The sequence below is a fragment of the Papilio xuthus genome, unplaced genomic scaffold, assembly GCF_000836235.2.
Source record: "Papilio xuthus unplaced genomic scaffold, Pxut_1.1 DF825017.1, whole genome shotgun sequence".
NCBI lineage: Eukaryota > Metazoa > Arthropoda > Insecta > Lepidoptera > Papilionidae > Papilio > Papilio xuthus.
The window spans coordinates 6,439,265-6,467,127 of NW_013533632.1; the positions used below are offsets into that span (position 1 = coordinate 6,439,265).

Sequence of the window (27,863 nt, forward strand, 5' to 3'; positions counted from 1 at the left end):
ACGAATACTTCATTTATATACATTAATTTATTTCATAATTAAAATTAAAAAATTAAAAAAAAAAATTCAAATTTTAAAACTTAACCTGACAAAATAAATATTTAAACGTAATTTTCCAAAGTACACAAACAAATTTGAGAATTTCCAATGATAATGACAGGATAAAATTACTTATTTTTCTCCGACAGTGTAAAACCACGGATACTTTAAGGGAGTAAAACAATATAAATCGAAATTAATATCAAAAATTAATAAAAGAAAGATAATATGACATATAGTAAACATATATAGAGGCCGTTATATTCATTTAGTTATAAGCAAACATGTAATACACCAATTAATTACTATAAACATTAAAATTCACGTCAAACTTTGTCCATTATATTGAGAGCAATACGTAAACACGTTTAAACATATTTAATATTCACTCGATCATTACTTCACTGAGCGCAAATAATCAAACTGCAATTAGGTAAAAGTCTTCCTTTTTACTTCACTTATTCGATAAGTCTTTTCATAGAATTACTTCAAATTTATTTTGTCCGTAATTTTTGGTAATTAATATACATTTCGTTCGTCATTAATACGTAGTTTTTTTTTAGTCATTAGCCGTTTATTGTGACGATTATTCCGTCTTTAGTCAATTCGAGAGTTCGTTTGTCCGGTGGTGTTCCATAATAGATTTAATATAAGTTCAATATGTTACTTTGAACTAAGTCTAGGTAACCTTCTACTACGAAGTTGTTTAGTATAATAGTAGAAACGACTAAGAGGTCGACCTTCAGCCATCAGTTAAGCAAATAGGACGTATTTTTTCCACAAATGTTTTTGACTACTAAACTTTACAAATTTAATTTAATAAATGAAAACGATGAATAAAGATGTAAGTTATATAACTATTACAACGATCTGATAACTAATCCAAATTGATATTTTACTTATATACAAAAAAAAAATAATTCAATTAAATATAGCCATGAAGACTTCGATAGAAGTTATCATACGCGTGTTTGTTGATTAATAATATTTGATAAAAAAAAAACGTCTCATCTGTATCAGATGGGTAAAGGTTTACTTCCACTAGCTCTTAGACTATAATTTATTAAGTAATTGATAATTGCCGTCAAATATCATTGTTATTTGATGACAATTTGCGATTTATTTTTGCATTGTAAATCGTCAATAGTATCCTAGTATTAATAATGCATTAGTTAGAAATTTAGGATACGATTGACAATATAACACTGGATTGCGACTGTCATGACTCTTGACACATAGGATGTCATTGTTTTATTACAAGTATCACGACAGTCAACACCCAGCGTAATGTATCATTACACTAAATTAAAACTACACAAACACAAGTTGATCGCGTTCTAAAAGTTTTTTTTCAACATCGATTACTTTCTGATGGTAAATATCGATTTAGACATTGATCTAGTTATCGTAATTGAGTATAGAGTCGATGGAGAAATCAGGGCGGCGGCGCTGCTCGAGATATATGTACGTTTGTACGTTCCGCAGCGCGTTGGGTTCGGCCGCGCCGCCACTCTCCTGGTTTCAGCTGGGCTTCTGCTGCTGCACCTCGCGCATTATCAGCTATATTAAAACAAACAAACAGATATACAGCCGCACTCATATTACTCATAGTGAATTTACCCTACTCTTCTCCACTATAGCGTACTAGTTACCTTCTCACTACGACCTAGTAAGAATGTTTTTACAAATGTTAATACCAAATTCGTATTAAAGTACGCAAACTTTTGAGATATCCCGAAGAAGACGTTACGATGGCACATATATCGTAAATATTCGTGATAAGCCCTCTGGTATCATAGACTAAATTTATACCTCATATTCCTGCTCAATCGGACTAACGCGATGCGGTGCCAGGTAGGCGAGAAGTTTACGAATGCGATATAACTTTTAAATAAACAGTAAAAATAATCTACCTTCAAAGATTCTATATGGTAATAGAGTATGTGATAAAGGATATGGAATAAGGATATAAATAAAAAAACCTGCAATATCCAGGAATCAAATCAACAGGACTCGATTTTAGGATTTTTATTTTGCTATAACACAAACAACTTCCTAAACTGCAAGGGTAAAGCTATTATTGAGTTTGTTACGTTCGCTGTTTTCATGTAACTAAATAGGACAAATGTTTTTTAACATTTAAATGAAACTAGGTAAGTCCAGTAATCGATAACAACCACTTTTTTCTATAGTAACCTTTAACGTAGCTTTGAATACGATATTAGCCGGTTGTTGAAATTTTTAAGTTATCGGAGCTAAAGAAAATTGCCGGCGAGGTTTTGAATTTTTAAAATGCCTTCCATGCTAACAACAGTAATTTGGTTATCGATTGTAAAACAGTCGACCATTTACGTTACGGTTACATAATGTCGTAGTACCTTATGATAACATCAAATGATTTATACTTATAACTGCTCATTTTTTTTTAAATAGTCTCAACTTTTATAAAAAAAAGTTAGGTGGCCAGCATTATTTTTGGAAAAAAGGATTAATTAAAGAGATAGTAATAAAAAGGAAAAAAAGGAATGGAAATCCTACTGATTACATATACACAGAAGTGCCATAATCTTATCTGGACCTATTGTAGTCGTATCTTTGTCTCTCTCTCGCTCTCTATCTCTCTCTGCCTAGCTTGCATCCCACAAGGTGGGGTCAGCTTTCCCAATCCATCCTATTGTAGATGTATACTATACCTAAATATTTTCCATATTTTCTGAGAGAACTTTATACACATTTAACGCGGCTCTCTTAGTAGACCAAATATGTTTGTGGGATTTTATAACTCTAAACCCTCTTATTCTTTTAAGATAGATTCTATTCATGTTACAACTTAAACATATTGTCTTCTCTAGTTTTTCAAAGAGAATGAATGAGATGACTATATGGGTAAAAGGGTTATAAAAATAATTAGTATTGTACCTGATGCGAACGCTCCGAGGTGATAGTTTCGTTAGGTCGGACAGGGCCGGGCGTGGCTCGCAGTTGTGGCACATCGCGCATGCATCGACTTGGCTCCGGAGGACCTGCTGCCACTGCACACAAATGTATTAATCAATCTTAACAAGACAAGAGATTTAAAAAAACACAAATATATCTGTAAAAATATAGTGACTATATTCTTTTAAATAAATGACGTCTATAGACACTTGGTCTGTTCTATTTGTTTACATATTCCTTATGTTAAATGACTGTAGTTAGTTCTTTTTGTGGTTATAGATTTTTTTATTTGCTTTACTTCTTTTTTTTTCTAAGACTAACTTACAAATTATTTCTACCTGTGCTATTGCTTAGTTATTCGGTTTGAAAAGCGTTGCATTATACTTTTTTGCACATATAATAATATGGTTTCCATTGAAGAAATACAACTAAGCATGTCATCTATAAAAAAGAGGAAAATGTGTTTTTGCAAAGTTTTGCGCATATGAATATACAACTAATGCTTTAAACAACTCATATCTAAATAAACATCGAATCTAACATCAAGCACTGACTGGTTTAAAAAAAATAGAAAAAAAAATCAGGATCACGTCTGTAGAAAATGCATAGCATCATTTTTATTTTAAAAAAAAACAATTAACTTTATTGATAATAATTTAAAAGCGCAATATTTAGGTTCATGCATATGGAATTCAGCATTCTTGTACTTTTATCTAAAGTTTTGTGAAATCAACTCTACGTGATGACATTAAGATTGAAAATTAAACTGTATATAATAAAAGCACAAATAAATAAAATAAAGTAATACTTACTGCCTAATACTAGTTGCCCAGAGAATTCTAAATATTTTTTTATCTAGATTCAGATTCAGATCCAGTTTCAGATATTAATACATCATTGTGTAGATATTCGTGCCTTATTGTTTAGGTAAAGTCTGATTTCAGTCTTAAGCAAAGTCCCCATTTCAGTCCATTTCCAAGAAAGCACGCTTTCTTTCATTTATTTAATTTGAACTGCTCTAATTATTTATTATATTAACGCGATTTCTACATTGTGAAATTAAACTACTTATGTTTCTAGCAAAATACCACGAAAGCGAAGCGAAATGTTTCCGATCCGCTTTCGCACGTATTGCGCTAGTGGCATGATTTTTTATCGATGGTATTCAATTTATATGTAAACACAAATTAAATATAATCGATAAAATATTTAAAAGTAGTTTAATTTCAATTTTTTTTTAATTTAACGTACCAGCAGCGGTGAGGGGAATAGCAAGTCTGGCATTAACGGCCAGCAAATGGTCCCGCCTTTGCAGCAGGCTCCCCACATGCTCTTCAAGACGAACATTCTCCGTTCTGAGCTGATGCAGGCACGACAGCAATGATGCTACTGTTACAAAAAATTAAGGAAAAAACAACGTTATATAAACGCGTATTTATTAAGTACTGAAAAACCCTCAAACTAAAAGTTAATAAAAGAAAAAAAATTTAATATTTTGTAATCAAACTCAAACATTTGGTCTAGCCTACATCGATTATGCAGACGTTTTTTTGTATTTAAAAGTTCCGAGCTAACATGAAATTTGAATCAATATTCCCAGATTATATTATATAATAATTTAAAAATAAAGTTGGTGCAATATAAATAAGAGGGATAATACATCAAATCTAAACATATAAGAAAAATAAAACAATATTTCTAAGGGTTATCACTTGTAGGGGTAAATAGTAAATAAAATTTTTACATTAAAAGCACTAAAGCGTTGGCAACTTAATTACGAAATTCTTGCAGGAATATCCATGCAACTATATAACGAGTTATGTTTAAATTGCCTGCTTTCGTACATTTACGGCCACTTTTTAATTAACAATGAATTTCCAATGTCGTATTATTGCTGTCCTTATCCATCTTATTATAAAAAAAAGAGATGATAAATAGATGTCACGACTATTGAAATTCACAGTAACATGGTTTTTTTTATTCTTAGCTTAAACTTACCCTCTCCAATAGTTGAACATGTATGTAATAGCACTTACTATCAAAATGTTGAGCCTGTTCCATAAGGAACTGAGAGCCTTGTTCCCATTGCCTTTCTAGCAACTGGTCTAGACTTTGAGCACTCGATGTTGCCCCACGACCACTCAAACCACTAACACCCTATAAAAATATTTAAAAATCAATACTATTACATTATTTCAATAGCTTACTTATATCATAAATCGAATAAATATCCAGATGGATGGATGTTTGTTTGAAGGTATCTCCAAAACGGCTTAAAGGATAACGTTGAAATTTTGTATGGATGACATAGTCTGGAAGAACTGTCTGCATCGATTTAATCGATGTTTTAAAGAACACCTCACTACATAGTTTAAACTGGTAGACGTCAAATGTGATCTATTAAATTGGCCTAAAGTATAATTTCTGATGGAACTTACCGCAATAGCAGAGCTACCCTCACCAGGCCAGCTCCCCTAGACAAAGTAACACACGATTAGCGATAACGTTTGATCTAAAAGTCAATTAATATAATGAATGTGATAACACGCCATAATCAACTACGTTGGCCCAGTGGGGGTTGATTTCATATGTGCAGGTTGCATCACGATGTTTTCCTTCACCGTAAGAACATCGGATAAATGGACATATGTAAATCGAAAAGATTGGTACATGGCGGGATTCGAACCCAGCAACTGCGGATTACATGTCAAGTGCTTAAACCCCTGAGCCAGACTATGTTAATATTGCTCACCGGGGCAGCTCTGTTGATAAGTGGCGGAGGTACTAGTGGATCAACGCCGATGCCGCCGGCCGCGTGCGCCGCCAACTCCGCACTCAGCTGCTCCTGCAGGCGCGCCGCCGCACCGCTCTCCGGGTTCAATTCGTTACCCAACATGTGTGGTGCGGTGCAATTTGCGCCGATACGACTGTACACACTTCATAACAACATTTATAAGTTTTTTAAAGTAATAAAATAATTCCCTAAATAGCATACAATATAGTATAGAGCTGTCTTTCCCAAAGTGGGCGATAACGCCCCCTTGTGGGCGCTGCAGGTCTCAAGTTCCGGGTTATAGTAAAAGTTTCGTTTAAAATTCTCCGTTAATATACATATATAGGTCGCATTAAATAAATTAATTTAATTTGAAGTTATAGTGGTTTTTAAATATGTGAAAATATGGTGGCGCTAAAAATATTTTTTCTCAAAGTGGGCAATAGACAAAGTAAGTTTGGGAACCACTGATATAGAGTATAGTAGCAATAGTTGTAAAAAGTAATGTCATTGTTTGTCATAAATCTTATTTTTTTTTCAGAAAAATAAAGGAATACAACATATTATTACTTACTTATGTTCCATTTTAGGTTTCAAGGGACGTTCAGAATCTGTAAACAAATAATACCTTTGCTTAGCTATAGATTGGAGTTGCTTTTTTAACTTCGAATCGTTTCATTTTGAATCCATAAAATGTCACTTGAAATGTAAAAACTATGAAAAATGAATGACCTGAAGTGTTTTATGTGTTTCTCACTAGTTATATGTAATTTGAATGTGGATATTACCTTTCCTTTGTAGTATAAATTAACAAAACTACTAAATTCCATACAAAAACAATTAACTAAATAACTAACTACATAAAAAAGCAAAACAATTTTGGTTTGAAGAAGCAAATAAAAAAAACTGTAGAAACAAAATAGATTACTAGTCACTTTACAAATTACACTGCCTACGAATTACGAAAAATGTAGACATTAGAATAGTCACATTTGAGTTATTAAAATTTGTATTTTAAAGTAATAAATATATTATAACAATTACTTTAGAACTTAAAGCAAGGCAAAACAGAAACAACATACTATAACACATAGTACGTTTTAAATGTATGTTTTGGCTTGAGGAAAATTATTAAAATACAAAAGAGGAAATCGATTCATTTTATAATTAGTGTTTTATTATTATAACGTGTAATGGAATCATTAGTTGGTCCACTACAACTTGGATACAGATTATATTAATTAATATAATGTAATTAACAAAACGTAGATACTGTGTACGTAAATAATTTTTTTATGCATACTACGTATTTTTTGATAAATCATAGAAATAAATAAGCTATCAATAATAATAACTATGGTTAAAGGAAATGCAATTAAAGGCAATATTGCACATCTCGCTTTGGAAAGAGATATCATAATTGTATATCGCTATCTCTGTCACACACTTCTGTGAATGTGACCTTTGTGGAAGAGAGATAGCGCTATACAAAGTGGTAATCTTTATCTAAATCGAGATGTGGATATATTTATCGCCTATAACTCTACCCTCAAGTCCGTTGCCAGGCATGACAATTTAGAGAAAGCTGAAGCCAATTATATTACTAATTTTCCTAATAGCGAATATTATATCGCAAATAAAGCATTTCGCTATACTCACTGGGTGAACTTGGCGGAGAATCTTTAATGTCTTGGTACATTAGCGGCGGTGTAGCCAGGGGCGGCCTACGGATGTTCGCGAGGTTATGTGTCGTGGGCAATTCTGCGGAGGTAATTTATTTTTTCCCAAATGAAAGGAAAATCGTCGCACGCCCACATCACGAAACTTTCAATAAACATGCTTGAATTGACAGCCATCAAGACAGAATAGATCAAAAGTGAGAAACAATTTCTTAATCGAAATTGCAAACAGCCAGATATGTTACTAAGGAAATTGCGCTCTACATAAGAACGAAAAATTTATATGGGATTAGATTTTTTTGTATTTTTTAATTACAGACAAGGACAGTAAGTGGATTGTGGTTTTTTTTTTAATAAATTTAATTTATAAGCTAATCAACTGGGTCGTTTAAAAGGCATCGTTTTGATATTTTGATGACGTATGCAATTGAAAATTATAAAGAACGTTAAAAAAAGCTTTACTTAAGGCGAATAATTTTCATACTTATTTAAAAATAAAATCATTTTTATGTGTCATTGGGTAAATAACTAAATCTGGAAAAAAAAATATGTATGCCCGAATTACTTATGAAACTAATATCAGTGTATTTTATGGCTATGTATGTGTGGCCATGTTATAAATGTTTGATTTTTATGAAATAGCAAACTGGTCACTAGAGATCACTTGATAAGCTTTTCGCCTTAGATTTGATAAATGAATATGAAATGAGTGGAGATATGGAATGGGTCAACTGCGAGTTTGGTGCGCAATGCGTCATCCTGCAAACTTTTTAATCCTCTTACAAAATTCCAAACCGCCATTTCGTCATATAACAACTGTAGATTTCTACAGTCAAAACAAGTTTAAAACATTCCGTCTCTCTCATTGTTTTTGGAATAAACAGAGACGACGATATGTTGCACAATAGAATTTCTCGGTGTTATATGAAAACTTATAACTCACGCATCGGAGTAGGTGGTGGTACGGTCGACATGGAGACTAGGGTAGAGGATACCGCAGCGCGTTTCTTGTTCCTAATAGCCCCCGGTACCGGGCTCATGGCCGCAGCATTTAGATCCTTGCTTGTTCCAGGTAAACCGCTTAGTCTGAAGTAGAATTAAAATTATCTTTTATTATTTGAAACAGGTAAAATAATCAGTCAATAGTAATAAATCATCTAATTCCATCATATAAGCAGAAATATCTGTTGAATTTGCAGATATGTATACATGAATTTTATACCAGTACCGACGACTTGACTAAAGAGTTCAAACAAGGGACAATAAGCAAAATCGCACCAATCGGACCATAACTTGTTAATCACTCGGTACTTTATCTTTATATGTTTTCTCGTCTTTCATATGTAGAAATATTAAGGTGGCAACAAATTAATTTACGCTCAATAACACATGTTAGAAACCATATTCACATGGCTTTAATATCTTACGTTAATATATCGCTATATAATTCAAGTAACATTAAAACAAAAGCTTTTACTTAGCAGAAGCGAAAACGCGACAATCTCAAGAATGATACGACGGATATATCAGACATAATAGGTTACAAGTTTAATAAATACGAGTAGAAGACAATAAACTGGCATTAGCTGAACTCGCAAAGTTATTCAAAAAATTATCAACAATCGCTCATTTCTTAAATTTCAAATAACATTTGATTTCTTACTATTAGCACACATTATAAACGATAAAACTCTTCACATATTTTAATCTTTCGCAAACCAATGCTTTTAAAAACTAAATTAACAAAATACTTTGAAGCAATATTTTTAACACATTATCTCGTCAAAGAGAATTTAAATTACTACGTATAAATTAACCAAAGTTACGCTTCGCAGTATGGAATGAAGTACAACATTAAAGGACATTTAATCAGCATATCGTCCTTTATATTTAGGTACATTCATCACAAGGTCATACGTTTTGTCAGCAAAGCACGCAATTTAAGTTTATAATATATTATATATAGGTTTGTTTCCTTCATATTTAAATCAAATAATTTTAGTAAATGCATCGCATAGCTGTCTACTCTCCACAGATTAAAAACAGTAGATCTTGTCGATTCTTAACACTATTTATTTTTGATAAATACAGAAAAATCTCGCATCTGGGGCATGTAGTAAATTATAACGCCTTAGCAACTTTATTAGCAACAATGGAACATATGAGTACAAAAAGGAAACTTTATACCGCATAGCGTTCGCTTTAGCGAGAGCAATTCAAAAGAGTATTTTGATAGCATTAATTCTTCATTAATTACGTTATCCCGAAAATATTTCTAATTTTAGAATTCATTAATTTATTATTTTTAATTCATTACTTAATCACAGTATTAGTAGTAATAATTAAATAATGAGCTTGATTCACACAAACGAACTAAATTACTTTTCTATCGCTCCAAAAATTATATATTTATAGAAAATTATCGCATACAGATAATGATAACTTAATTAAAATATCGCAAAGCTAGTCAAATACATTACTATATCTTTTATTGTGCAGCAAGCGCAAAGAGGAGAAGCTATGGATATTCGCTAGCAAATGACACATACTGCGTATGCAAAATTCTTTAACAGGCTACAAATTAGGATACAATGAGCAACTGTAAACTGACGCAGGCTAATGTTTAGTATAGTAAATAATAAAGTATATTGTTATTTCTTCTCTCCTTCGCTATAGTAATATGGTGGCTCAATGATAGTTTTAGAAAAAGTAAACTTTAACTGTCTCGATTTTATGTTTTTCTGTTCGCTATATTTCCTTAAAAATAACATATATATCGCTTCGCGTACTTATATGACAACTTATGAATAAACGCTTAAAATTAAAATTATTAAATCTTACCCAGGTTTGTTGATATCGTGTTGCATTTCGTAGGAGACATTAAGACCGCCCCAAGTTGATCTGCCTGGTATAGCATGAGGCGAGTGACTGGGAACACCTGGGTCCATAGCAGCCTGAAACAAACATATCAAATATAAATAAATAAATTAGGCATGGATGTAAAACACAGTCTAGAAGAACACAGGCGCGGACGAAGCTTAATTTAGTACGAAATCTTACGTGACACATTATTTTCTTACGTTTCTACCATCATTATCTACTACTCGTTCTATTCAAAATACTTTGCGTATATAAATATATGTATGAAAACTTATACAACGTATTTTGTATGTGTTATTCTCATTCAAATTGTATCAAGAAGGGCTAAATATTAGGGGAAATATTCCCCTTACTTTTTGATCATTGTAGAATCGTAACTGGGTTTCTTACATCTGTTCGAACAACTATTGAACACTTCAAAATATTACAATTTATTTTTATACTTTACAAAACAGTTATTTGTATAACGGTAGTAAAAATTTAAACTCTAAGCTCCATTAATTACTTAATAATAATTGTGCAAAATATAAGGAATATATTATAATAACGTTGGCAATTATTTGATAAATGAACACTACTTACATTATCTACGTACAGAGGATTGATCTGAGTCAGTCTTTTTTCAACTAATTTAGGTCATATTTGTAACACGTGCGTAACATTTGTGTACAAAATTATGTGCTAAATGTGTGCGACCGCGACACTCTTCCAACTGCTAATATAAATTTATTTAACGTCAAAATACGAACTTACCATTTTACAAAAAAAAATATTCTGACACTAATTTCACATAATTTTTTATTTAATATCAATATATGTAGGACACTTAAACATTTTGGCAACGTATTTTTTTTATGGTACGAGAGAATTGAATGGGGCTACTGGTAGCAGATGTTGCCTAAACCGGCGTCGTGAACGAACTGAATGGCAAGCACATGTATGCGCCGGCGCAACGCAGGTAGTCAGGGGATGGGAAGCAGGTACAAAATCGCAACGTTTACTTCCCTAGGGTTCTATTATCACCAAAATGCTATTTCTAGGAAACTGGTACATTCAGTACAACTGTATTTGCAATATTCAATAAAAAGAAAGAAAGTTAAATGTTTAATTATTTAAGTAATAAAAACTGTTATTATTAAGTTGTAAAATATTGTGTTTTAAGTTTTTTGCAATAAAAAACATTTCTATAGTGGGTTGTAATAAAAGAATCGACCTTGGTAAGTAATAATTATATTTCAAAGTTAATTGTTTTTATTATATGCTCGTTACAACATACAGTCAAACCTGGATAAGCGAGAGTCCATATTTCTTGATATTTTTCGAGTTAGAGAGCTATATTTTTCTAGGTTTCTACCCGAGTTTCTCACTTCAGAGATAGTCCGTCAGAACCGTACCCTGACTCTCGCTTATAGAAGTTTCTCGCTTATACTTAGTTTGACTGTAACTAACAACATATCGAACGACACTAAGGCTTTGTTTGCATTTATTATAAGATAGAGAAGTTCCGTTTACCTGTTAAGATAAAGTGTTAAAACACAAATATTGGGCGTTGGCATATCTATAAGGGGGATAACTCGAACAGACATTGCATAAACACATATTTCACCTTAGTATTTATTTAGTGTCTTGATTAACCGATAAGGCTATCAATAGTCATGATATAATAGTCGGACAAGTAATCTTTTACTATCTTTAATTTATATTTCATATAGAACTTAAGAACTGTCATAAATAATGAACAAGACTACATACTGTATAGTAGTAGTCGTGTAACTGTGGTTTTCTGACACCAAAAATTCCGTTTAAATCATATCGTTATCCTTGTTTTTTCAGAGATAATGACAGGGATGACGATTATATGTTTTATTAATTGCAAATGTAAATTACCACTGTATTATAACTATAGAATAATAAACAAACTTACCTGTTTTGGTGGTTGATGGAATACATGCGAAGAAGGGCCAGGCAACTCGGATAGTGGAATCTAAATGAAAAAAAAATGAATATTTATTATATTTTGATAATATTATTTATTTTTCGACAATTTTTTTTATACTTTTATGTGAATTTAAATTGTAAGTTGTTTGTGTAAATTGCAAAGCTAAGCTTTGTTTGATATTATAACACACATGCTTAAATATTTTGTGATATTTTATAAACAGGCGAAGCAAATATAACTTTAGATATGCTTACTGATAGCAGATGATACTCCTTTCCAATGCAGCAAAAATATAAAAATTAATTAACATTCGATAAAATTAATTACAATTATCATTTTCACTACAATTATAATAAAATATTCATAGTATTGAAACAATTTTTGCTAGATTTAAAATTTAAATAAATAGCTCCCCAAAAGAGAACTCACTAATTCATGTTTTTTCGAGCGTGTGTTTCTAAAATTGCAATTTATTAAATTTAGTGCACTACCTAATATTTACTATTTTAATTTAAATACCTTCTAATATAAGCTATATTGAAATATACTGTGTTGATATAAAAATTTAAATAATTAAATTAATACACGTGGACTATGTGATAATTTGTTTTACATTAATTATGGCATATTCACCAATACCATAACAAATATGTCCAAATAATTAACATACTGTAGTTTTCCCACTAAGAAACTGTTATCTGCTTTGATGAACTTTGTACAAATTCTTAAAATTTGATTCAAAACCACGATCATTCATTAATCGGTAAATGATGGAGCCCTTAGGCTGCTTAAAATAATCGCCTTATTAGTATAATAACATGTCGTACATGGTATGGCATTGCGTGTGCCATCGAGATGGGGATCTGTGAATGCGCGGTGAGGTTGAGACCTTGGCTGGCAGACGGCAAGGGCACCGACACTAGGAGCGATGTGGCCGGGTCCCGCTCGGACTTCCCACCCTATACAACCCACGCGATTAGTCCACGCATTAGCATACACGTATGTTAGACACAATTTTACAAGCAATACATAAATTAAACAAACAATAAACTCGACTGACTCCACGGCATAGGAACATAGCAAGATAGGAAAAATGACACAATTTAAAATCAATCATGCTAAGAAAATCAGGCGCAGGAGCAGAACATCACCTTTAAGTCAGTCAGGAATTTAATCACATCAAAAGCAAACACAATTTATAGCGCAAGGGTGTGACAAAATTAAAAATTCAAGGGACATTTGACAAATTCAAAAAAATTCAAAGTTCCAAGCTGAAAATATAAACATTTGTATTCTTTTTTTATTGAAAACATTTAGTAAATTTTGAAACCATTTAAACAAAAATAGCTTTTATAAGTATTTTTGTAGTTTTATTCGTTGTTTTTTTTAATTATAACATAATAAAACAAACATTAAATTAATAATTCAAGACATAGTGTTTATTCTTAAGAGATATTTAATATTATGCAAGAATTTAGAGTAAAGAGTAAATTTGTAAAAACCTATGAACGATGATAAGATGGTACAAATTATAATTTTGAAAACTTTTGCTTAATTAACTGAAAATTGAATTCTATCGCCTGACATTTTCATAAAAGTAAAACAAATTACGCATTTTCCACATACCAAAGTAATTACGACTTTATTATATAAAGCAAAGAGATGAAATCTAATTACTGAAATTCTACAGAAATCTAGCTTCGACAACAATAATTTAAAGGCGACATGCTCGCGTATAGACTTTCAAAAGCTATGTAAGCGTGACATAAACTATACCAGAGTAGACTAAACTTGGGTATCCGAGATCAAAATGTATGTATAAAACATAACGTCATACCTGTCGTTGAAAACACAGAGATGACACTATGTTTTAAACGGAGATTGTGAACTCAGAAACCCACTGTAACACTATTGACATCCAAATAACAATCATTTATTGAACTCAAATGTTTTTTTCGTTGAAAAACAAAGATAAATTAATAAGAATACGTTTGTAAACAATAACGTTCAGTTTCCGATAAGTTACCACATAAAAACTAGATAAAATTCGAATTTAATTTGGATTTTTTAACGTCTGTTCAATAGTTAATCAGACTGTTTAGACATGTCAGTCAAATAGACGCAAGGATAAATAGACATATCTTTCGGAAACAGAGCGTAAGTCTATGCATCATATTCAGAAAAATCGCAATAAGCAACAACCATACAAACCTGGAGCTGCGATGGCGACCTCATGTTGCTAACGCTATTTATTCCGCTAGGTCCTGGTTTAGGACTGGGAAGATGTCTGAGAAAAAACTCATCTATGAAGTATATCTGTATATTAATTAAAAATTACATATAAACATTTAATCACAAATAATTTTTAAAGGAGACAATTTTTATATACTCAAATACAAAAATAAATGGTACATTTTTTTTTAATTTAATTACCACAAGTTTTTTAAATTAAATCATTAAATATATTTTATCAAATTTAAAGTTAAGTTATGTAAAAGTAAAGTTACATATAGATGTTTTTTTTTTTCATATTTTTAGTCCACTTCCACTCCCCATCAGGAAGAGAAAGAGGAGTAAATAAGGCCCCCGGGACGCACACTCATCAGACTGTACTTGGAATTGCTTCCACTTGACGTCTGTCTTCTGTGTGGTCGTGGTATTTCACCGGGCGAGCCGGGCCATTTCTTTCTCTACCACTGTTACAGGGTATTGAAACACGATAAAAGATGGCACTCATAGTGTTGACATATAAAAAATAATATATTAATCATACCTCGGGCTCGGCATCAGTGCAGGGCTGTGAGCTGGGGGCGGCGGCGGCGGAGGTGGTGCCGGGCTCAAGTTCGGGAAGTGACACACTGGCGGTGGTTCTTCAGTCTTTGCCTGTATTCGTAAGCTGAATTGCACATGTATACGACAGCCCACAATATATAATGAAAACATAATTTTTCTTTATAACCCAAGCCAGATTAGAAGAACTATAGCCAGGAAATTGCATCTCTTTTGTTAGTTTCACAAGAACAGAATAGTACGGGTATTGTTTAATCACGCAGAAACAGGACATTATTTTTTTGACAGTAAGTGTTCGTTTAAATAGCAATACTGCGACGGTTCTGCGTTACTCTGCCCCGCCTTCGTGTGAAAGTAGCATCAGAGATTTTGTAGATAGGTATCCTACGATTAATTATAAAGCTCGATCATATCCCAATGCAAACCATTAGTGACGTCACAAACCCATGAATGCAGTTAATATATTAATAATTAAACTGAATTGTAATAATATAAAGTTTATCAACGACTCTGACCTTTTTGATGACTTTGTCAACAGGATCCATCTGTACATCGGTTGTTGGATGAGCACCTTCCCAGACAGGGGTGCTGTTAGGGGCACTCATATCACTGGGCTGGAAACCAAAATGGAAAAACATTCATAAATCTGCCTTATCGTACATATTTAATAATTTAATTGAAGTTTATTAATTGGCCTTAATCTTACGACACATTTAAATTGTTAAATGGTTACTAATAGCCGAAAATTATATTCAATCTCGGACCTTTACCTTTTAAAATCAATTTAGTTCAAATGTAACCTATATAAAGATGACAACAACAATCAATAAATCTGATCTATTACTTGGACAACGATTGTACAATAATTTTACGCCGTTTCATATAAAAATATTAATTTAAGCCGTAAGAGAATAACACAAGAGATAAATTCTTACCGCAGTATGAGGCGGTGTCGCGGCGTAATCAACAGGCCTGGTCGGTGTACTTGCAGCTGAGAGAGCCTTCCTCTTCTTTGTCTGTTTGGTTTCTACATTGTCCATATTGGCAATTATGCTATCTTGATATGTCGAGCTTTTCGATGGAGGCAAAGGCACCATTGATAGGCACACGGGGGTGCTACTGTAAGATACAAAGCCGGGATATTATCTCTGCATGTTTTGATATAAAAAAATATTACCACATATATGTTAATGTAAATGCATCTTTTAATTGCCCTAACCTTGTCAAAGATAATGCTTTTCGACTGCCTATCCCTCATATTTCCTTTGAAAACAATGACAATATAGTATACCTTGCGACGGATAAGTTAATCAAAATATTATTTATATGATAAATGCGAAAGTTTAGATGAATGTACGAATGTTTGTTTGAAGATATATTCAGAACGGCTGAACGGATCTTGCTGAAATTTGACATACATATAGAACACAGTCTGGAAGAATACATATGCTACTAAATATATTTTTTACCGCGCGAACGGAGTCGCGGGCGTAAGCTAGTAAAGTCATAAAGGATTCTGAAATAATGTCCACTGAATGAACTCTCACAATCTTCATTGAAGTAAAGTCAAATGTAATCATATTGATATATTAATAAACAGAATAAACATACTTTGGTGTAGTTACAGTGGTGGAGGAGACAGTCGGAGTTGGAGCTGCTGTAGAATTGACGACACCTGCAGGTTCTGTAGGCTTGACAGTAGGCGGGGATGCCGGCAGTGGTATCTTCGCTGTGTTGATTGGTATGTTGTGTGCGGTATTAGATACCGGCGACACTATAAAAAGTAAACAATTTCAATAAAATTTCCAATATATAAATGTTAAAATTGTATGGATGAAAAAGCGAGACAAGTTGGTCCTATCAAGCCGGATTCGTCATGTCATTATAACAAGAGGTAAGCAAACTTTTTAATTTTTTTATCACTTATTAACTAAAGCACAGGGTTCTGACCACATTGATTGTTTTGCATAAGCGGTGTATTATTAAAACATCAACACTATCAAGGGTTAGCAAAACTTGATAAGGACGAATTTAGGAATAATATCGTAACAAATTAAAAATTGCATTTATATTTTCAATATAATTAAGATTTTTACCTTTAACAGGTGGCGGAGGTGTTTGTTCCGGGGCAGCGTGTTGCGGAGAGGGCGCTGGTGTGCTGTTTTTGCTACCACTACCAGCCGTGTCTCCAGTTGAGGATCCGCGACGAGAAGGCGATGGTTTCTTTTTGTCTACCGATTTATGGGATTTTCCACCTATTATTATCGACATTATAATATCACTAGTTTTTTAGTACTCGGGAGTTTTGATAAAAACTATTTTTATTTCATTAAAAAAAAACATTCAAAGCTAAATTTAAATAAATATGATAAAGGCTTATTAAAAGCACATATTGAACATTTTATCATATGCAAATAATTTATGCAGCAAAATTATACTCTATCTATAACATATTGACCCGATAAATCAATAGAAATAATAAATAAGCAAATTTGCGTGTGCAAAACGAAAATAAAAAAGTTAAATTTTGAATTATTCTAACACAAGAAATAATAAGATATTAAAAATTATAAAATACTATTCTCTATATAATATATATATATATATAAAATACTATTCTCTATATAATATATATATATATATATATATATATATATATATATTTCACATATTTTATGGGATAATAACTTTCACAACATTTACATAACTTAATTTATAATTAAATTGCATTAAATACTCAATGTTAATTATTAGTTTTACAATAGTTAAGATAAGTAACTATCATTAACTGCATTGTGTGAACTTCGAACAAAAGTTTTGCATCTAGAACCTACTAGAAACTTTTGAGAAGAGTCCATTAAGATCACCTTGCTACATTGATCCTTTGACTAGAGCGACTTAGAATTGAGGAATTGATTGAAGAAATTACGTTTATTTCAATTAATACCAATCTTTCGAGTTGCAAATAATACCAACCAATATTTAATCTATTTGGTAACCAAATTATAACTGTATTTTTTTAATTGATAGATAAAATCATTTAAAAAAATAGAACATGCTCTGCTAAAAGAAATATATATAACAATTATCCTCGAAAACAAAACTGTACAAAACTGAATACTACCGAGAAATCTATGCACACAATCACACACACAAAAACCAGAATAAACTTTGGAGCACAAACGTTTGTCTCCCGATTTGTGTTTCCGCGACGACGTGTGTTGTTCCCCGTCCTGTCCGGAATCTGCTTCTAACATTAATGCACAAAAACCATAACATATTAGTTACCATTACGACAATATATTATCTATTATATAATCAAAATCTTTCTAATAAATGCAGAAGTTTAATTGGATGTACGTTACCATAATGACTAAAAGGATCTGAGTGATAATTGGAACAGAAATATATTACACTCTGGAATAACACAAATTACGTTACAACTAATAGTAGAGAGCGTCGGCGCCTCAGGGGGTCGAGCAGTTGACTTGCAATCTGCAGGTTCGGGGTTCGAATCCCGCCGTGTACCAGTGTTTTTCGATTTCTGATTTACATCTGTACATTTATCCGACGTTCTTACAATGAAGAAAAACATCGTGATGCTACTTGCACATATCTGAGCAGAAATTCAAAGATATGTGTGAAGTCAACCAAGCCGCACTTGGCCAGCGTGGTTGACTATGGCCTAGTCACCCTAACTTAGGATAGACTCCGAGCCCCTTGGGGACGCATAGTGAGCTGATGATGATGATGCAGTTACAACTTAGGTTGTTGTTTTGTTAAAAAAATGATGTTTACATTAGAATTATGATTACCTATAATCAATCATCGTCATTAGATTACAATCGCAGAAATCTATTCAGCAATGTGCAAATCGTATCAAGCAACGTAAGACCACACATAAAACTCATTCTACACCAATTTTTAAATAAATCCTTTCTCCATACATACAAAAATATATTCAATTCAGAAGAAAAGATAAAAAAAAAACATGAATTTGACGTTCCACATACAAACACCAAAATATGTAACTACAACAATTAGACTAAAGCAGATTATACATAAAACATAAACTGTAAATGTAATCTTTAGAAAGATTATACATTAAAAATATAAAAAAAAGGTTATGTAATACGATAATTACATAAAGAATTTATGACGTCGTAAAAGAAATATAAATACATAAACATATGCTAAATAAAAGCAATAAAATTTGAAGAATAATCAAAGATTATTATTATGTAAGAACATATTAAGCGAGAAACTCAAGCGAGTAAGAGAAAAGTCTATAAGCGAGAAAATATCCTTTGGACTCTTTTATCCAAGTTCAACCGTATATAAATACATACATAGAAAAATATATATCTATAAAAAATTCAAACGAACCTCCATAACAAAACTGAAAATTTTATAATCCATAATGCTATAAAAAATAGACACCAACATAACAAAAAAAAACACGACATAACACTGAACAACACACACACATACAAAAACATTAAAAACATTCGAGCACAAACGTTTATCTGCAGATTTGTGTTTCCGAGACGAAGGCGGTTGATCTCCTTCCTGACCGGAATCTGCGTCTAACATTGATGCACAAAAACGATACCAAATTAATTACAAAATAACATATAACCCTGTATCAAATAATATATACCCCAAACACTTGAAAACTGAAAGAAAGCTAGGCAGAAAACATATAGCTTATAAATAAATCATATAAAAAAGTCAAAAGCAATTTCTACTTTCACCAATAAAGAAAAATAATAATATTAATAGTATAGTATTATTTAAATGGCGCTAATAGCTTCAATATGTTTGAATGCGTTTGTGCCTAAAGTTTTATATTGTAAAGAAAAATATTGGGAGAGAATACAATAACGAGGTGGAATTTAATAACAAAGATTTTTTTATAAAACAAAAAAATGTTCCGCGATAAATTAATTAATCATTATTCAATTTATTTGAATACTAACATGCTATATCTATAAATGATCAGATAAAATTGAAAATACCTAATCAAATAAAATAAAAACACTTTAACAAGAAATTGAAACAAAATTCAAATTTCTACCGAAAACAAATGAATAATGTGCACACAAAACACAAGACTGAGAAAAACTTTTGAACAAACGTTTGTCAGCAGATTTGTGTTTCCGCGACGATGAAGAATGTTCCCCGTCTTGACCGGAATCTGCTTCTAGCAACCATGCACAAACAAATATTAGTAAGTTAGTATTCACGATAGCAGGAAAAGCGAACATTTACTCCTCCTAGGTCTTCCTATCCTACGGTCCTCATGGCTCCGCCAATTAAAACTACTACTTTTGTTTTTTTATGAAAAAAATGGCAATAAATGCCATTAGTTTGCCATCCCTTAACTATATTACAGACTATGCATAGAACTAATTTAGTTTATACGTATTTTATATTGTTAAAAGAGCTATACCATTACTTAAAGTTTACACTTTTTATCACTTCATGACTACATCTAACTCGTGCCTTTTCATTATTTTATTTACAATACATTTATAAAGATATTTTTATGATTTGATTACAAAAAAATAGATAATGTCACATCACGTCGAATTACTTCTAATATTAGTTAATTAAATATATTCTAAATTCACATGCAATTATAACCATAAGCTTTTATATTACTATGAAAGTAAAAAGCGAAAAACCTAAAATATACATAACTTGGGACACTACCACATTATAGTGTATATAACATAAGCAACAAAAAATTTGTACTTGCAGTAACAAAAAGATAAAAGACGATAATACAATTACAGACATCGCACTAATCAAAATAACAATTCCGAAATAAAAAAAAGCGTTTAAAAAACCAACGCAATTGCAATATATTCGGACACAACCTCATAATAAAACCATTCTATCACCACCACCTTCATATAAATTTCATTCGTATAAAAACATATTGTTCTGCAAAACGTAAATTCATACAAAAGTCGTATTTTCACCTTTCTTTTAGTAAAAGGAAAAATTGGAAATTGACTCATAAATTGAGATATCGAATTTCAAATTGACAAAAGAACTGGCATGCATTATCAAAAAAAAACATTTCGCTAATAATATGCACTTATTAAAAAAATATTACGTAAAACTAAAATCTCTACCGACAAACATGTGCACACACAAAACTAACGGAGAGTCTCCACTGTCGTAGCACCTGCCACAACATACTGCCATCCCCCTCATTCTCATAGAAAAAATAGAGATGGCAATAATGTTCTTAAACAAATGCTACGACAGCTGAAATTCAAAATAACATTAATCGATCACACACGTTTGTCAGACGACTTGTGTTTCCGTGATGATGGAGCTTGTTCCATCGGCTCCGGGCCGGACTCTGTCGGTTGCACACCGATGCACGAAAAACGATAAAAACAAATTAGTAAATTGCAATCTCCTTTCGCGTCCTATTCCTATCCCGATACCTAACAGAATATAGACATTGTTAAACTCTTAACAACAAAAAAGACAGCTTCAAGGTTGGTTTATTTTTTACTATTAAGTATTACTATTAGGGGAAGTAATGTTTGTACTAAAGATGAATGATATTGTTATATTTAATCACAAAACACGTTAACACGATTATAAATCACACTGATGGAAATAAGAAAAGCTGCAGAAAATTACAATGTTAAGTAGCTATTAGCATTGGTTTCCACTGCCAAACCTTAATAAAAATACATTCATCCCTCTCAATCACTTTGGGAAAACAGAGATAACAATATGGTGTTCATTAGTATTGGCAATGAAAACATACGTCAATAAGAATATTAAATAAAACAATATTGTACGCACCCATTTGTTGTCCCGAATTGGTGGGTGTTTTTGATGCGTTCGGTGTATTTTTTCCAGATATGACGCTGCTGCTGTGAGAAGACTTGCGAGACTGCAAATAATCAAACCATAGGCTATTTAAAATCGAAACTTGTTATTTGTATAACATGCCATTAGTCTTTGTTAATAGAGGCGATTATTAATTTTAAATTCCTACTTTATGTAATTTTGTCTTTGACTTTATATACAAAATAGGTTATATTTAGTTATAACATTGCATGCCACCTTTCACTAAAGAAAACTTTTGATAATAAATTTTAGGGTGTATTGTACGATTCCTAAACTCTGACCATCCCATTCTGACAATACCACAATAATAAAACACAATTTATGATGCAAAATTAAATTTTGACTAAGTATGAAGATTATTCTAGAAAAAAACACGAGCTATGCTATCAACTATTTCCACGAATTAATAATTGCTAATAAACATAATGTACAACGGTGTAATAAAATTTTTTCTTAACTTAGATACTGATTTTTAATTGTAACCAAGAAGACTGTGAAATAGGAACAATTTAACGGAGTAAATCGATTATATTTAAGAGTACTGTACTCATTTAACGATGAAGAACAGTCCCATTGTAAATTTTTCAAAATAAATATACACTAAGGTACTCCGTTAATTACCACTTAAATATAAGTCTGGCATTAACCGTTGATTTCTAAGATCAAAATTTCTATATAAAACTTATCGTCTGTCATGGTTTCTAACAACACAGAGATAACTATATGTTTTAAACGAGAATTTTGAACTCAGAAACCGAAGGTTATAAAGTCATTTATGTAAACTTAGATCAATGAACCTTTAGGTAACCTAACCTACATAATTTGTTATAACATAAACAATTTAATTTAACACCAATTGGACCTAAATGGACTCGCGTAGGAACATACCCCTTTAGCTTTAGCTGGGTGTGTTGGTGTTCCGCTGCCGCTAGCCATGGGGGACGCTTCACCTTCTTTCTCACTTGAGTCGCTCGAATGGCTTTCGTGTGAGACCGGCTTGTAAGGAGGGATGGTCTTCACGTTACCGCCCTTTTTCTGCACAATCAATACTTAAACTACGCAGGTGCCTCCGTACAAATAATTTACTTATATAATGACAATTAGCTCCTTATTTTTTAAAACTCTTCATCAAGTGCTTTAAACATAATATTATCCACTTGAATAAAACGTTGAATAACTTCAAAATCAACGCCATTTTATTTTCATATAAGTAAATAAATATTCAATAATTGATAATTACGTTTATTAAATCTGATTAACTTTTTTGACTTTGCAAATTCATATTTTAATACTCAAATAATATAAGAAGCACGATTTGGACGAATAATATAAATATTGTTACAGAATAAAATTATATATAAACTTACAAGTTTACTGTAATGATGTTGGCAATAGCCGCAGTATTTTACATTGTCAAGATAATTGCCGGCCTCTTCACACAACAGGCCAAGGCTCTGAGCACACGTCACATGGAATTGTTGTTTGCATCCTGATAAATAATTAATTTATTCAAAATAAAAAAAAAAACTTTTAATCTGTGGGTTATGTTCATTAATTTTAAGGAGGTTTAAGTTTTTTTTTTAATAAAAATAACAGTTTACCTGATTTATTGCATTGCATGCAAGCACCTGCATTTGCCCGATGCGATTTGCCCAAATCTTGGCAAATATAGCATGACTGTAATGAAAATAACAATTTATAAATCACAAAAAAAACATTTAAAAAAAAGAAATTATTATAAAGAATTACCTTGTTGTATCTTTCTGGTGGTATTAGCCGTAATACAATTGGTTCCATAGATGTGACATTCCCAAACCTCACTTCGGGAATATAAAGGGCACAGACCACATGAGCCCATCCCCCTGTATCAGTCCGCTTAAGAGCACCGGACTTTGATGGGCACAGTTCACATCGCTGAAACACAAACACCAAAAACCTATAAAAGTACTCATATAACTCAGTAAACAATAAGATAATGATAATTTAATTACCTCCATAATTATTACAAAAAAATGCAAAAAGGTACATTTCAAAAGTACATTCTTATATTGAATTACAAATATTTAAATATACTTACAACTTTCCCTTTGAATTCGGGGCTCTCACATTTTCTGCAGAACCACGGACCAGTTGGTACGGTCACTATGCCGTAACATGCTACAATATTAAAGATAATAGTTAGTTATCTTCTAAGTAAATATAAATAACACTAAATACATAGTGTAGTGTGAATACCTTGATGTACTGCAACAGTGCATCCATTGCCATCGCAGTAGACCAGCGGGTTGTCGGGCCAACCTCGCTCGTCTGAGCACACACAGCAGCCTCCTACCATCTCCTTCATATTGTACTCCTCATTATTATTCAAATTCTGAAGATATTTCCATTAAATGTATACATATGAATTTTATTAAAATATAAAATTTATATACACCATTTTTATGACTTAAAAATAAAGCCCAATTATTAACACACACACACAATATTTATAAGTTAGCTAAAATGCCCATAATTTTTGTAAATATATGGAAACTGACTAAGATTAATTTAGATTAATTATTTTTTCATTACTAGCACTGACATTCCTGGGGTAAATTGTGATGAAACCATCAAGTCACATTCTAAATATGTAATGACAATATTTTTGGCTTTCCTAATTAGTAGAAAATAGTAATTTAGTATAAAGATCCTAATACACCATAGGTTGAAACTGCAAATTGGTTATGGTGACCATAGATTCTGGCTAAATGTTTATGCTGTGATATGGTACCTTTTATACTTTAAGATGCTACTATTTGTTAGTAAAGATAAGAATGACACAAAAATGAATGGATGACATCACTGGATATCACTTGAGAATTACTAACTCTAACAAAACTATGAAATATATAAAAATGACATTTTACAAGTATAATGAGTATCTATAACAACATTGCCATGAAATTGGTGGTTATTGGAATTATGACATAGCCATATGCACCATTTAAATGAAATAACAACAGACAAATACAATACCTGCATTATAATAGTATACTAGCATGCAATGATTCTATAATCTCACTACCCATAGAACAAAACTACTCTCAAAATGAATTAGATGATTTTATGAACCTCAAAAGCATTTGATACACTGATAATATAGACATAACCTTACACAGACTGTCCAAAATAGATGCATGATACATAAAAGATAAGACAAATTTTATTAACAATGAGCTTTGTCCAGACCAGTTGAAAATGAATGAATTAGAATTGATTATATACCTCTGTATACCAATGATGTATGTAAAACCACTTCAGGACATATACCACAATGATAAAAATAAAAATGGCTAACATTCACACAACAAAGCTTTTAAATTTAACTCGTGTTAACTAGTGTTATTTGTGTAATCTAGTGATGACCACATTAGGCAATGCCTGTATTGTGGGCACCGATTAAACCAATTTATAAAACTATTTATATACAACATCTCTATGCATAGGTCATTAAATACAAAATAACTCTATGGACCACTGGATTTAATTATTTTTAGTAAGTACTACTACAAAGCATTTTTAAGAAGTATTCAATAACAATTGATGATCAACATTACTGTATACTGTATCAATTACATAGTGAAATGTCATAAAACCACTTTATAAAATTAAAATCAAAGTTTATTTATTTTCATCAATGATTCTATTCCTATTTATATTTATGCAAAGGTTATACTGCTTCAACAGATATAAAAAATCAAGCATAATGCCGTTAATTTGATTCTAATAAGAAATAAGAAAATTGTGATTGCTTGAATGAAGACAACATATATTATACACAAATATAAAACTCTTTCAAATAAGTCAGTTAGAAAAAACCACATAGTAAACCTATTACTTCTTTTGCTTGCTTATAAATAAATATTTAGGTTACTACAATGTTTCGATCAAATAAATGAAAATTGGTTAACCTGCACTGTACCGATGACTATTGTTATTATAATTGATGAACACAATACTGTTACATTTACCAAATCCTTCAAACCATACAAGATGTTCAAAAGATGAAAACTATTATGAAATAATAAGTATATCTCAATGTTTCTATTAGACTACTAGCTGTCGCCCGCGACTCCGTCCGCGTGGATATATATAAAAACTTAATTAGTGTAGCCTATGTGTGCTTTCAGACTATGTTCTATGCGTAAGCCAAATTTAATCGAGATCCGTTCAGCCATTCTAGAGATATCTTCAAACACCCATCCATCCATCCACATCACATCCATCTAGACATTTGCATTTATAATATTAGGAAGTTAAATTAAAAGCAGCTCTTCAAGGCATAAAATCGGAAAAAAATGAATAAATAGTATCCTATGTCCGTCTCCTGGCTCTCAATGACCTCCTCACCAATTTTCAGCTATATTGGTAAAGCCGTTCTTGAGTTATAAATAGTGTAGCTAACACGACTTTCTTTTATATAGCTTAGATATAGCTGATTAAGTTGTTTTAAGTAACTGAAACATAGTATGCTTGTACTTCTCAAATTGTACCAGAGTTCAGTAGTTGCTACATATTATGACAACAAAGTATGTTACCATTTTCTAAAGCCGGTACAAGATGTAGTCTTAAAAGATTGAGATAACAGTTTTGTTCCTTAAATACAAAGGGAAATACGATTTCAATACAATAGAATATCTATATCTTAAATCTCAAGGAAAATTCAAATAACATTGACTTTTTGAGTCTTCGGCCTAACAGGAAGTTCCAGATAATAAGTATTAACAGGGAATTCCTAGTAAGATATCATTATATATTACTAACTTCGAGTCTGATTTTAGAATTAAAAGTTATCAAGTATAAATATACATGAAACTGCCTATTCAGTAAAGTTTTTGTTTGAGTTACGAAATCTTACTATAAATGTGAATGTTTGGATGGATGTTTGTTACAACATAACTCCAGAGTGGTTAAATGGATCTCGATTAAATTTATTATTGATGCAGGACAGATTGTGGAAGAACATATAGTTTAAATAATATCTCTGAAATTTGTACAGTTCCTGCAAGATATGTTTATTTCATTTTAACCTAATTTACTTAATAACTCCAGAATGGTTCTATATGTTTTATTGAAATTTCATACATATGAAGAATGTAGTCTTGAATAATGCATAGTATACTCATCCTCTTCTTTTTAACTGCGCCGCGCGAACGAAGTCGGGGGCAAAAGCTAGTAGTATATATAGCCAAATTGGGTGTATCACTGTCCATATGATTCATTTCATTTATATATAATTACTAAGTAATATCGCAAAAATGTGTGTAAGCCATACTTGTTCGTAAGTACGTAACATTGGAGTTTAAAAGCTAGATGAAAATCAATAGCAAATATCACCCACACAACATAATTGAGAAAATCATTACGGGTACGCTTCGCGAATAATTTGTGAGTATTTAAATACGTTTAAAGATTTTTGATGTGTTCGATGTTGAAAATTTTTAATTTAATCAATAAATCAATAAAGTCCGTGGCATCTATTTTGAGCAGATATGACCTGAAGTGATGCTGTCCGATAATGATCTGAATAATAAATGAAAATGATCTAATGCACAGTTTACGTCAAGGTGTTGTATATTTACCAAGAGAAAAAATATCCGCTCATTGTTGAGGAATAGAAAAATCCCAGTAATAATTCATTCATTCATCTTTTCACTGATTATTGACAAGCATGTCATCTCACCTGCTCCTAGCAATTATTTAAAAAATGAAGTCAACACACACAATTAAAACTCATAGGGAAAATTATCGGGTTAATAAAATTAACCAATATGCAAAGTCATATGACAAAATATTGATTGACACTTGTTGCTAAAGAAGATAACACTATAGCTTTCAATAACCACCACAAGCCATGTTGTGTAGACCATAGGGATGCTCGAACCGAACCTAAACTTTGGTAGAT

The 27,863-nt window shown here is 31.7% G+C and overlaps 1 protein-coding gene across 9 annotated transcripts; it reads right to left on the reverse strand.

Moving 5' to 3' along the window:
• Positions 1-85: 85 nt before the first annotated feature.
• LOC106126320 (protein AF-10) lies at positions 86-27,828 on the reverse strand. Of its 9 annotated transcripts, none has more exons than XM_013323911.1 (27): positions 27,642-27,828; positions 24,155-24,290; positions 23,997-24,076; positions 23,669-23,833; positions 23,521-23,596; positions 23,287-23,408; positions 22,808-22,954; positions 21,872-21,962; positions 21,351-21,413; positions 17,134-17,292; positions 16,649-16,811; positions 15,973-16,156; positions 15,553-15,651; positions 15,021-15,130; positions 14,459-14,534; positions 13,075-13,206; positions 12,233-12,292; positions 10,270-10,382; positions 8,372-8,514; positions 7,409-7,510; positions 6,324-6,360; positions 5,729-5,912; positions 5,415-5,450; positions 5,013-5,133; positions 4,228-4,365; positions 2,959-3,071; positions 86-1,599 (listed from the first exon to the last, which is right to left on the reverse strand). In XM_013323911.1, exons 2-27 carry the CDS (start codon positions 24,261-24,263, stop codon positions 1,561-1,563), a joined length of 2,862 nt encoding a protein of 953 aa, XP_013179365.1. In that variant the 5' UTR covers positions 24,264-24,290; positions 27,642-27,828; the 3' UTR covers positions 86-1,560. The 9 variants fall into 9 exon arrangements, with proteins under 9 accessions (XP_013179365.1, XP_013179366.1, XP_013179368.1 ...); XM_013323912.1 differs by having other exon boundaries at positions 4,228-4,362; positions 27,541-27,828; XM_013323914.1 differs by having other exon boundaries at positions 2,959-3,062; positions 27,541-27,828.
• Positions 27,829-27,863: the final 35 nt, after the last annotated feature.

Bases quoted from the DNA above. Each gene is read 5' to 3' on its own strand.
- LOC106126320 (XM_013323911.1), bottom strand. From the start codon at position 24,263: ATGAAGGAGATGGTAGGAGGCTGCTGTGTGTGCTCAGACGAGCGAGGT. The intron at 22,955-23,286 runs GTAAGTTTATAT...TTGATTGTGCAG, and splicing joins AACATCATTACAGTAAACTT to AAAAAGGGCGGTAACGTGAA. The intron at 12,293-13,074 runs GTACGACATGTT...TTTTTCATTTAG, and splicing joins CACACGCAATGCCATACCAT to ATTCCACTATCCGAGTTGCC.